Raw genomic sequence first — 13,532 nt, forward strand, 5'->3', positions numbered from 1 at the left:
AAACAAAACAATGGTGCTGACAGGATCTCTTACATAAATTCAGAGCACAGTCGTATTTCAAAGCTGAGCTCCCCTGGCAAACACACAGAGCAAAGCGAAACAGAACAAATCACAAGCTGCTTTCAACTATATATCCCGAATCACGGTAGGTACAGTCCGACACATTCTTTAAGATGTTCACCGCTGTATTGCATGGGAAAACAAATCGATGCCGCTACCCTGAGTGTAAACCGTACTCACCTAAGAGCATGGCTGAAGCACGCTGTGTGTTTGGGGCTTTAAGTGCTGCTGGTGAGGGTTTCTGTGCCGGTCAAGCTCAGTGATGAAGCACTCGTGCAGGAGCAGTCCGTGCGGTACAGCGCTGACAGAGAGAGAGAATGCACTCTGAACGCGTGCTGCTCTCAGCTGAGATGAAGCAAGAGAGAGAGAGAGAGAGAGAGAGAGAGAGAGAGAGAGAGAGAGAGAGAGAGAGAGAGAGAGAGAGAGAGAGAGAGAGAGAGAGAGAGTCTACCCAGAGACGGATTCGGCAGATGCGGCTCCCACAGTCCCTCTGAGCGTGGAGAAAAAAGGGAAAATCTGGGTCGCTGCGCTGTGGATGTGGCACGAGAATCTGTGTAAAATCAGCGAAGCAGCTGATCGGACGGGTTTTTGGATGATCTGCTTTGGAAATCGTGCACCTGGCTGTGATTCAGCACGTAGGAATCTGGAACTCGTAAATCAGGGGCAATCCCAGGCTCACTTTGTGAACGCTGGAACACAGACTGGTCACTCAAATAATATAGAAAGACTCAGCGTTGGAGAGTGAGCCCTATAAAGGCTACAATTAAGATTTGAAAGAAATTTTAACCAAAATGTCCTTTACAAAAGTACAGTGAGGGGTTGCACTAATAAGTCAAGAAATGTCCAAATGTGCGTGGAAAACGAAATCCTATTTTAACAACATGTTTCTGTTCCATATTAATATGATTATCATAATATGAAGTTTTTTTTCTTAAGTCTGAATTTAATGTGATAATATAAAAATACTTTTATATATATATATATATATATATATATATATATATATATATATATATATATATATATAGACTTCTTTATATAGGCGCTGTGTACATGACACGGTTTTCAACTAAACAAAGAAAACTTTTTATGGGTTTTTGGCCATTCATTTACATGACAATGGCGTTTTTGGGGCATGAAAATGCTAACTTTTGAAAACGGGTTTCAAAGTGCATTATTTTTAAACGATAACATTATAGTCTCAGTGTAAACTACAAAAACGTGAATTTGTGAAAACTTTTGTTTTTAGTACATTGTTGTCATGCAAATGTATACTTTTAAAATAAACACGCCTGTCTATTGAGTGGTCCAATTGGGTTGAGGGTGGAAACAAACTAACAGTGCCAACAAATGACTCTTATGAGTTGGGTTTAATAACTCCTTCAAGTGACAGGTTTAAATTGGTTTGACGAGTTCTTCAATGAATTAGTTACTGAATCAACATCTGACTTGAACTGAACTAAAAATTATTTCAACTATTTGTTTATATCACATTGCATAGTTTATTTTTTGCAATTATTTATAAAGCTAAAAGATTCTGGCAGAACACCTGTCCTCTGTGTCCAAAAGAAAACCAGCAACCTTGACAAAGTAAAATAGACACAGTAAATAAAACCAAACAACAGAAACCTCTGAACAGATCTGCACATCATCCACCAATATAAGTGACGGTACCAACAATGAATACAAAAACAAAATCGTGACTGAGCTGCAGAGTTTAAGAGTATACGTTTACATGACAACAATGTACTAAAACCAAAAGTTTTTCCTTTGCGTTTTTTCCGTTTGCGGAAAACAATGTTGTCAAACGATCCCCATTCACACGGATCTGCGAAAACAACTAAAAACACTGTATTATGTTGCTAGTCCATTATTTGGTGGCCAAATCATAATGTGATTCCGTCATAGCAGACCCTGTGTGCAAATATGCCAGGAGTGTTACAAAACCAGATCCGCTCTCCACAACTGATCACAGAGTGACTTCATAAAGGAAACCTTCTGATGGTGTATATATAAAGACACAGGTGGAGAGGAGGTGCAAATCTAGGGGTAAAATATCTGTGCATGGGCTTTTTTTTAAGGTCTCAAAGCCCTTCATCTGGTGTTGGGTTTCCCATGGAACATTTTGAAAGAAATTACACAGAATGCTCTAGGATCAAGTTACTCTTCTGGCTGGCGATGAGTGCAAGACCCCACATCCAAGAATACAACAGTTCACGACATGTAAATCCGACGGCTTACAAAGGAGAGATAGACAGGCAATGCGCCATGGGTGCAGTTGAGGAAGCGCAGAGAACAAAACGGCAAAATGTAATTACATTCAACCACTCCTATTTCAACACAACCTCCTTTTTGAAGTGTCCATGTAATGCCTAGATCTAGTTTCCAACCTACACGTTCGACCTGAATGGAACTCGTAAACATAGCCCACTCGGACATACCATAAGTATTATTTTAGTGTCTTAGATTAGGTTGCAGAGTCCATAAAAGTTACAATGAGATGACAAACCTGTAATAGCAGTGGCAATTTCCATCTCCTTTTCTTCGGAAATCCGCTTCGCAGAACAAGAGTTTGCACATCGCGCTTCTCTCAGCGCCGCAGTCCCAATCATCTCGACAAATATTCCAGCGTACAGTCGGTGCCCGCGGAGCCTAGGAGGTTATGAAGGGTTATCGCACCCTCCCCACCAGGAGGTGCTGATGTGATTTACAGGGACAGGGACAGCGGCATCTGTTTGCAACATTTCAGCAACTGAAAGTTTGTCTCCTTCTCTGATTACAGTGCTGGATAGAGAGGCCTTACAAGCGCTGATCACTTAGCAGACTGCCTCCATTACGTGCCGAATACTACTCTAACCTTTCTCTGTTTACAACAACATGCAAAGCTAAGGGGGAACTATAAATATATGAATCATATCAAGGATTCTTTCCATTGACAACACAATGCAGTCTTGAATTTGAAGCATTAAAGATGAAGTGCGCAAATTCTGCCCTAAAAATTTTATTACATAAAGAGAGTTCACCCCAAAATAAAAAAGCGGTCATAATTGTTCTGCCTCACACCATTCCAAACCAATAAGACTTCAATTTTCGAAACACAAATGAAATATTATTTTTATGTCACTCCATTGAAAGTCCAAAACTCGGGAGATCCAAAAATGCCATAGGCGTCATCAAATGAATCCATATGAATTGAGCAGTCATATAATCCAAGTTTTGTTAAGAGAAACAATCGCCTTATATGAAGAACAGATTTAATTTAGATCTAAACAATGACCGCCACACGTACTGTACTTAAAGCACATCACATATGGTAAACATGGAAGCTCAGACATGCTCAAGCACAAGCTTTAATGTTTACCATATGTGATGCTTTACTTTACTTTATTGTTCATTTTTATGATGCGCTCTCGTTATGTGTTTGTGTCAATAAAAAGCCTAAATTTTATCTGTTCATCATATAAAGTGATTGTATCTCTTCTCAAAACTTGGATTAATCGGTTCAATTCAAATGGATTCATTTTTATGACCTTTTGGACATAAAGGTGTCATCAAAGGATACAGGATCTGGACCTTTTGGATTTTTGGTTGCCTGGTCTTTCAGTGGTGGGACAGAAACTTCTCAGGTTTCATTAAAACTTGCATCTTAATCTGCGTTTCGAATTTGTGTTAACCAAGGTCTTATGGGTTAACCAAAACTTGACAGATTGGTCACAGTTGGTTTTAAAAAAAAAATGACACACTTCACTGTTAAAGGTGCGTAAGCGATTTCTGAGAAACGCTGTTGAAAGTGGATCAGACCAAGCACCAAAACACACTTGTAGCCAATCAGCAGTAGGGGCATATTCACTCATGATGAGGGAGAAGAGAGAATGAGCAAGAGAATTATGAAGAAAAAAAATGATCCAAGAAAATATATGAAAAATGTCAGTGGTGCCCAAAGTTGTTTTGGACCCAATTAACTTTAACCAGCCCATGAGGCAAAGTATAGGATAGTGAACACTGAGGGTGCCATTTGGGACATCTCGTAAACTGCTTCATTTCACCTTGGTGCTGTCAAAGACATTCATTTGAGAACTGCTGCCCTAAGCGGTTGTTTGACCTGTTGTCATTGTCTAAGTCAGATAATATAGCACATGTGAACAGACAGGAATTACAGTAAATAATGGCGTCCTCTATAAGGACGCTGTCAGACTCATGAGTTGTAAATAACCTTTTTTTTCTGACAAGTGCGAACGGTAAAGGCACAAAGCATGGAGCAGTTTGTGTCTTCTAACAGGGAGTCAAGTGCTTCAGATGGACATAATCTGTTTTATAATATCCAGATATCAGCTGCCATTTCTCAGGAGACGAATCAATATACTTTAAAAAAAAGAACATATATAAGGAATGAGATGGAAAAATGCTAGCCAGGCAAAATAATAAAGTCTCTCAGAAGTATTCGAGAATTTTTTCACTCACGCATAAGAGACTCTTTATTTAACTGAAATAGTATATATATATATACACACACACAAACACACACACACACACACACACACACACACACACACACACACACACACACACACACACACACACACACACACACACACACACACACACACACACACACACACACACACACAGGCTATATACTACTCAGTTAACTTACACAGCACTCATGGTATAATGCAAGTTTACCCACAATGCTCCAGAGCATACTTAATAAAACATCATATACAGCTGTAAGAGCCATACAGTGTGTCTGTATTTCATTAAGATATCGTTAAGCAAACAGGGGGATGCCAGTGAAAAACACAAGGTGGTGAAAAACACAAACAAATAGAGCCTGCGGCAACGTTTTGCTAATGAGTTAGACGAGGACATATAGAGATTCCCAGTTTGTTACTACTGTAAAGGCAGAGCACAGATATAAGGGGTGGAATTGAGTCAGTCACACGAGCATTATGGTTAGATTAGGTTCAGAGTGCACTGAGCCTTGTGACAATGGCACACTGCGCAAGTTAATAGACTAAAAGGGGGTTTGTGTGCAGCAGATGCCAGACAAAATCACAAGGACAAACCTGTGATGATGAATGCATGTAGCTTTTTTTTTTTTTTTGCTGATATGAAAATGAAAGGTTAACTTCACCCAAAAATGCTAATTCTGTAATTATTTATAGTACAAAGCAATGGTTTATGGAATACAGTTAGTTTATTTTTTGCTTTTTTATTCCACACAAAAAAGTTAGGAAACTGTGCTACGATTTTCCAAAATCAAAAATCTTTACATCGCAATCAAATCATGAAAAATGTATCCAAGAAAAAATTATCTATGATATATGCCATCCTCATTGATTTTATGGCTTACACAAACAACTGTCTAAGTTGTTCCCATTTGTTTTTTATTTCCCCTAAATCAATTTAGAAGAAACACTAGAGACAAAGAGGAACATCTGAGCAATGATATCTTTCTGAAAGTGCAGTGATTTTGTTTCTGCAGTGAAAACTCTACTCTCCAGAGAGCATAATTCTTCAATGCATGTTTTTAATAATAATAATAATAATCATAATAATAAATGCTAAAAATATTATTATTAATAATTCAAATGTATTATTATTTAACAGAGGAGAAGAAAGCAATGAATACATAAATATTATTATTATTATTATAAATGTTAAAAAATAACAACAAAATGCACAGAAGAATTACGCACATTAAGACAAAGCATGTTAAAATAGAAAGCAGATTAAATTATGATTTCATGTCGACTTTATGGATGGTTGTGATCGAGTCTGAGGTGGTTCTCATTAAAAGAATAGATGTAGAGAGACGAGGTAAAACTCGTCAGCGAACTAGCAAAATCAGAGGCGATCTGGTGTCTGACATGTCACGTTTCTGGAACACACATGGAAAACCCTTTAGGCCTTCCGATTTCACACTGTTCAGAATTAAACAATATTTTATCGTTTTCTCACCGGGCATTAGAACAGGATGACAACCATTACAAAGATTCCACTTGTGGAAGTTCACTTTTTCCCAATTTGTAGATTTATTCCCTGCTGTCTTCACGCTCTTGGACACATAGCACGCGGCGAATCTCTGCAGCGGGACACGAATACTTCACTCAACATGGCTGGCCGCCTCTAGCAGACCGTAAATCAAATAAGCTCGCGAGACAATATAAAACCTGCTTAAGAGAGTCCAAATGAAAGATATTAGACATATCGCACTAATGAACTCCGGTGTGGATTGTGTACCTTGACAGGAAAGCCCAATCCCAGGATCACTTGGTGCTGTCGTTGGCTTCCCTAACAGGATTCTGCTGCACATTAGACATCAAGACACGTTGGAATGTGAACCGCCCGTTTTGTCTCAAACCCGGTCCTCTTTCATTTGATTCCAGCCCTCCCCTCAGGCCCGTCTCTCACTCTATCTATCTTTATCTGTTCTCTTGACCCCTCCTCAATCCTTCACCTCCCTTTGTTTCTCCTTAAGTTAGGACTTCCGAGGAGGACCTTATCAAAGGTCCAGGGCCAATCTCGCTGTGAGAGCTCCTTCTCATGCCGGTAGAGTGCTGATTGAATTACCCCTCGGGTTCTGGTTGTTTGTCATCGCCATCTGAGCTGCAGCCCCACTGAGACTGGAATGATCACTCGTGTCAGGTGTGGCACAACTGCTTAATCCTGCTGTGACTTCTTCAGGCTGGGGCCGGAGCGAAATACAATCCCAATCGTGCCTCTCAGGCTGTGGAAACATGGGGCATGAGAATAGAAAAGGCATTCAAGGAGGAATTGACAATTTGCAGAATTGCCATGGCTGCGTGATACGGTAAAATCTCTCTTCTAGTCTATTGATGAATATAATTATTCATTTCTTGTGCAAGATTTGGGTGTTCACTGACATTTAAAGTGGTCATATCATGCATTTTTAATCATTAATTAAAAATGCATGATATGAAATACACTTACAATAATCTCACGTGCAGATCTCAACAACGTCTCACCGTTTGCCAAGATCAGAAGTCTAAAAGCAAAATTCGAATCAAGTCAAATAGCAAGTGATCAAAGGTCACAAAAACATGATAAAGACATAAGTAAATAAATAAATGTTAGATTCTTTTTATTATAGTTTTAAGTTTTGATAAATTGTATGTCTCTGTTGAATTAAAATAACTAACTAACTTTTTTTCTGTGTCTTTCAGACTTATGTAAACACTCTATTCACATGTGAATTGAGAAACACTCTGCTGCATTCAATCACAAAAGAGCAGGTTGGTTCCAACAGCCCCATCCTTCAATATTAGCCTCGTTGCATAACCTGAATTACATAGTGTAAGATCTAAGACATTAAATTATCGGTTGCTTTAGCTTCTCACATCAAAAAATATGAAAATCGGCAGGTCCTAAAGACAGTCAGGAATATCACAAGGTTTGGCAACTTTCCTATGTGTTATATCATTACATACAATATATTACATACAACATTTATCACTGTGGAGAAAGTTTTGAGGTCTGAAAGTTTCAGTGTTTTCATACAATGAACTCTTGTATCTCAAAAGATCAAAGAAAATTGCAACTACTATTCTAGGATGAACATCTGTGTTACAGAAGTCAATTCAGTGGGCTGTTACGTTGTTCTTTTCTGGCGTCATTGTGCATATAGTGTGAAAGTTACTGGGTTAAACCACTCACCGCTTTGGTTATACAGTGATTTTAAAACATTTCAATCACATATGTTTTATGTGTAATGTCTTTTACATTTCAACATTCATCCTTGTTCCACAGCTCTCAATTTTAAGTTAATTACTGCAAACAAATTTTTTATTGTTTTTGCAAACTGAGGAATGAGTTGAAATTATTTTCTGCACTAAATACAGCTTAAATTGTATTGCACCCGGAACGTTCCTTCAGTAGTTGAAAACGGAATAATACAGATCTAATTGTGTACACATTTTAAGTAAGAATATGGAATACGTTTAAACGCCTCGCTACATCACTGCTGTACCAGAGGCTTGCTGGGAAATTCTCTGAAGAACAGTAGCTACAGGCCCCTATTGACACACCACAAAAATACCTCAAGAGTAAATGGTGCTCAACTCACCGCAATTAACCCATCTGACTGCAGTTGATTATGCTTGTATAGTTAACTTATTCAATAATTGCCTCTCAAAACTGTCAGTCTACCCAGCTGCTACCTAGAGGTTTCTCAGGGAGATTTCCGTCTAGTGTTGGACGGGCGACACACAGCATCAGAGGAAGCTCATGAAAAATAGATGACAGGGTCTTCAGATCAAGTCTTTTCCAAATAAAGGCTCAAGTACGCCTTGAAGAGTCTGGCACAGAATTTCCCTTAGAGCAGAGTAATAAGAGTGTCTTATTCTGCATTGCCAGTTTCAAAAATTAGGTTGCAACTCTCAGGGGAAGTTGCATACTTATCTTCGCTCACAGAATTGAAGAACGGGTAATGAGCGGTGTATATGGCCAGTCATAGTCTAGAGGAGCATATGAGGCCGGCCAATCAAAGTCAAGGATTTACCTTCTGCTTGTGAAGAACTGGGTGTACTTCATTGCACAATGGACAGGCCAAGTTGTCACTTTCCATCTGGACTTTCCTTCTGCTAAAGCTTCTAGCAAGATGTCCTTCATGCTAATCCTCTACAAACTCCTCCTCGAGTCAACCATCCCATTCCACCCCTTATGCCATACCCCTGCTGGAACTCTGTAATGGCAACCACTGGCAGGTTCATAAAAGTTCTTACGGTCATGTTTACAGGTTTTTATAGAGGTTTCCTGATTTGTGGTCTCTTTCCTCCTTAGATCCAAACAGCTAAATCACATCCTTAAAGGGACAATTAGTGAAATATTGTCAGCGTTGCGTCAGAATGAATTAGTTTGGCAATGTGGACGAGTCGGACCCTTTAGAAGTTAAAAGTACAATGACTGAGCCTACCTACAAAGGACTTCCACTGACCTCTTATAAAACTACATGCAATTCCCAGTTTTAAGGACCGCAGAGCAATAAAGGCTAAATTGCAACCTCTAATGAACAGGGAGCCCATTAAAAGAGCTAATAACAGGAGTTTCCAAGATCAATTTACAATAATGACGACAATATGATTTCACAAAACATTATCCAATTCAATTATGGCTTCTGTGAATCAATGGTCAAAATAGTACAGAGTTCAACAAGATTTTTTTTTCTTGTTAAATTTTTTTTCCAGAAAGTAATAAAAATATAAATACATACACATATATGTAAATATACACACTTCTGAAATATGAATATATATAATTAAGAAATTGTTTTTATATTAATTATAGTTATTACTATACTGTTTATATGCAAAGTGTGTTTGAATTACCGCTCGGGTACTGGTTGACTTATGTGTTTATACAAGGGAAAACTTTTCCACAATTATTAAAATCTAAATTTAAATTGCACAATATTTCAAAAATCACATTTTTACAATTTTTTTTATCAGTAAATACATACCACAAAACGTGGGGAGCTATTCACCTTGCATATTCAAAAGTTAAAAGCACAAGTATTTTCAAGCATTTAACAAAAATCTGACACTAATGTACTTAGTTGCGGAGTCTGAAAATAACTTTTTTTTTTTTTTACTTATTTTTTGGAAATGACGTCTGTCAAACACAGTCCTCTAAATCTGACAACATTTCATGAGTTCATGCACATTTTTATTTCTTGTTTTTCTTTAATTCTTTGTAAAGCACTTTGGTCAACTTTGGTTGTGTTTTAAACGTGCTCTAGAAATAAATTATTGATTGATTGATTTATTGATTGACATGATCAACACAAGTATGATTGGTGTAATGTAAGAACATACAATCTGACCAGAAACATTCACAATGGCCCCAGAGCATCTTTATTGTTAAACCCCATAGTCTTCATCTAAAAAAAGTGTAACATCTCTAACCTGCCACAGTTGGAAAACTCATGTCTCAGTGGGATATGCGCATAGACGCAATCCAAAACATTAAAGAGATGTCAAATCAAAATGACTCAAAAGAAGACAAACTGTGAGGCAATTGCCTTTGATGCCCTGTGCTGAGAAAGAAAATATGTGCACAGACAAACTCTGACTTGCTACGTGGCTCTGAGAGAGGACTTGCATATGGAGCGTATCTGTTATTTAAAGAGCAATAGAAATGACAGTCTGGGGGCTGCATGGTACTGTGCTAAGAGAGGAAATATGCAGTATGCTCATTTTAACAGCAGTAATGTAACTCTCATTAAAGGAAAACTTCAGCCAAAAATTAACATTTTGTCCTCATTTACTCCAAATCTCTATGACTTTCTGCAGTGGAGCACAAAAGGGACATGTTTTGTACTTATATTCAAAAAGTTCTGTGATGCAGTAGACCTTTGGCAGGCCCAACAGGGTCACCTTGAGTCTACTGTGGACGTGTTACAGTCCGAAAAAATAAAATAAAAATGGCTGAAAAATGGCTCAACCCGTAGGTGTCACGTTTGTGTCTTCTGTGATCTTCTGTTTGTCTTCAATATTAGTCACATGTCCTTTGTTTTCCCGCCACTCATCTATCTCCATGCCAACTGTTATTAGTCCATCATCATCACCTGTGTATTGTTAATCACCTTCATCTGTGTCACCTGGTTTTTGTTCATCAGTGCCTGTATTTAGTTTGCTTGTGTTCAGTCTGTCTTTGTCGGTTCTTGTAAATGTTGCGTCAACGTTTCCTGTTCATATTTCTGTTTATGTTACTGCGTTTTGTGGGTAATACCTCCTGCTCGTCTACCTGTTCGCTTGCCTGTACCTGTTTGTTGCTTTCTTATATATTCAGTAAAACTGTTTGCATTGAAGCCACCTGACTCAGCCTTCTCCTTCAACCCACACACCCATTGACAGAAGAACCGCGCTACAAAATGAACATTCCTGCTGTGGCTCTCCTCTGCCTGGAACAGAAGGACCGCTCCCTGGAATCCCACACCAGGGATTTTCTGGAGCTGGCGTGCCTCACTCTCTATCCTGACCGTTCGCTGTGTGTATTCTACATCGCCAGCCTCAGCGAGCGGTCCTGGGCACGCCTCCCAGGGAGCAGTCCTCACCACGATTTCGCCGCATGTGTTGAGTGAGTGCTGGTAAATAATGAATCTACTTTTACCATCGACCTCATAGAGCCTGCCAGCACCCCTCAACACATTGCAGAGCCTTCACCGCTGGTCCCGTCCAGCCCCGAGCCTTCACCGCTGGTCCCGTCCAGCCCCGAGCCTTCACCGCTGGTCCCGTCCAGCCCTGAGCCTCCACCGCTGGTCCCGTCCAGCACAGAGCCTTCAACGCTGGAGTAAGATTTAATAGACTTTTTCACTGAGCCTTCACCGCTGGTTCCGTCCAGCACAGAGCCCTCTCCACTGGTCCCGTCCAGCCCAGAGCCTTCACCGCTGGTCCCGTCCAGCCCAGAGCCTTCGCCGCTGGTCCCGTCCAGCCCAGAGCCTTCGCCGCTGGTCCCGTCCAGCCCAGAGCCTTCGCCGCTGGTCCCCTCCAGCCCAGAGCCTTCGCCGCTGGTCCCGTCCAGCCCAGAGCCTTCGCCGCTGGTCCCGTCCAGCCCCGAGCCTTCACCGCTGGTCCCGTCCAGCCCTGAGCCTCCACCGCTGGTCCCGTCCAGCACAGAGCCTTCAACGCTGGAGTAAGATTTAATAGACTTTTTCACTGAGCCTTCACCGCTGGTTCCGTCCAGCACAGAGCCCTCTCCACTGGTCCCGTCCAGCCCAGAGCCTTCACCGCTGGTCCCGTCCAGCCCAGAGCCTTCGCCGCTGGTCCCGTCCAGCCCAGAGCCTTCGCCGCTGGTCCCGTCCAGCCCAGAGCCTTCGCCGCTGGTCCCGTCCAGCCCAGAGCCTTCGCCGCTGGTCCCGTCCAGCCCGAGCCTAAGCCGCTGGCGCCGTCCAGCCCAGAGCCCTCACCGCTGGCGCCGTCCAGCCCAGAGCCATCACCACTGGCGCCGTCCAGCCCAGTGACCTCTTCACCGCTGGTTCCGTCCAGCCCAGAGCCTTCACAGACTGTTCATGTACCGTCTGCCCAGCCAGAAACGGTGTTCCCACCCAGCCTCCCTCTCCCACCTCCTCTCATCTACCTCTCTCATCTTCTGCCTTTGCCTGTCAGCTCCTCATCAGATCTCCTCCTGTGAAGTGGAGTCGCCGTGGGTCTGCCAGCCTGCAGCTCCAGTCTGGTCGGTGGATCCCCGGTCTCCACCTCCAACCTCCATGACCAGTACTTCACCTCAGCCCATCAGTCCATTCACGTCCCCTTGGCTCTTACCTCCTTCAGCTCCACCGGGGTCCATCAGTACACCAGTTCCGCCAGGCTCCCTCGTCCCCCCGGATCCACCGTGGTCACTCGTCCACCTTCCCTTGCCTCTGGACTGGATTCCTCTGGCTTCACCTCGTCCCTTCGTCCCCCCGGCTCAGTCGGACTCCTCACTCCCTTCGGTTCCCCTTTGGTCCTCACTCCCTCTGTCTTCACCGCGCCCTTCTGCATCCCCGCCTGCACCTCAGTCACCTGAGCTGGCAGCCCAGCCATGTCCCGCTGGATCTTCGGCGTGGCCTGGGCTCGTCGGCTCTCCAGCTCCACCCTGGTCTCCTTTTTCATCTGCTCCGCCTCCGTCAGTCAGCGCCATGGTGTCTTCAGCTCTGCCTCCTCTCTGGCTCCTCCCTCAGTCGGCTCCGCCCTGGCCGCCTGCTCATCCAGGGCTGTATTTAGTTTGCTTGTGTTCAGTCTGTCTTTGTCGGTTCTTGTAAATGTTGTGTCAACATTTCCTGTTCATATTTCTGTATTTATGTTACTGCGTTTTATGGGTGATACCTCCTGCTCGCTTGCCTGTACCTGTTTGTTGTTTTCTTATATATTCACTAAAACTATTTGCATTGAAGCCGCCTGACTCAGCCTTCTCCTTCAACCCACACACCCCATGACAGTAGGACTCTTCAGAGTATGGTGGTATTTATTTAAGTGCCCAAAAGTCCAATAATCCAGAATATATATTTACATACAAGTGTACAGTCCCGTAAAACAAAGTAACAAAACAACAAAAATAAGAAGAATATGAAGAAAAAAATATGAAGCCTTTAAAATAACATAACTGGGGCACTTTGAAGTATCATAAAAGTCTCTGACTTCTGAAATGAAGACAATGGTTTCATTTTTGGCTAAACTATCCCTTAAAGACCTAACTCTATTGTGTCTATTAAACAGCAAATCATGGGAAAGATGTTAATGCTACACCACAAAAGCATAACCATACACTAAGTGATTTCATGTTTATGCTGCAAAGCTACAAAGGAAATCAATCGCAATGGACAGACACATTCCCCGGAGAGTCAGACGTTTCATTAGACTAATGGTACAATAATTACTTCCCACTTGAATCCAGCAAGTTGCAGAGGAAAGCTTCGAGACCAAACAGCACGGGATGGAAAACAGGTGCTGATTTGGTGGGCTTTTGTCTTCTTT

At 41.7% G+C, this 13,532-nt stretch overlaps 1 protein-coding gene across 3 annotated transcripts in view; it reads right to left on the reverse strand.

The window, feature by feature from the left end:
- Positions 1 to 13,532, reverse strand: part of znf385b (zinc finger protein 385B) — a 134,487-nt gene that overhangs the window by 61,103 nt on the left and 59,852 nt on the right. The window contains exon 1 of one of the 3 annotated variants that reach the window (XM_077215974.1): positions 241 to 688. The exons of the other annotated variants lie outside the window; for them this stretch is intronic. Coding sequence (XP_077072089.1) covers positions 241 to 250 — 10 coding nt within the window. The 5' untranslated portion in view covers positions 251 to 688. Of the gene's footprint in view, positions 1 to 240; positions 689 to 13,532 lie in introns of those variants that run through there. 3 annotated transcript variants of the gene reach the window in all.

This window comes from Siphateles boraxobius, unplaced genomic scaffold, assembly GCF_051911475.1.
Source record: "Siphateles boraxobius isolate OS27281-9 unplaced genomic scaffold, OSU_SipBor_1 7, whole genome shotgun sequence".
Lineage (NCBI taxonomy): Eukaryota > Metazoa > Chordata > Actinopteri > Cypriniformes > Leuciscidae > Siphateles > Siphateles boraxobius.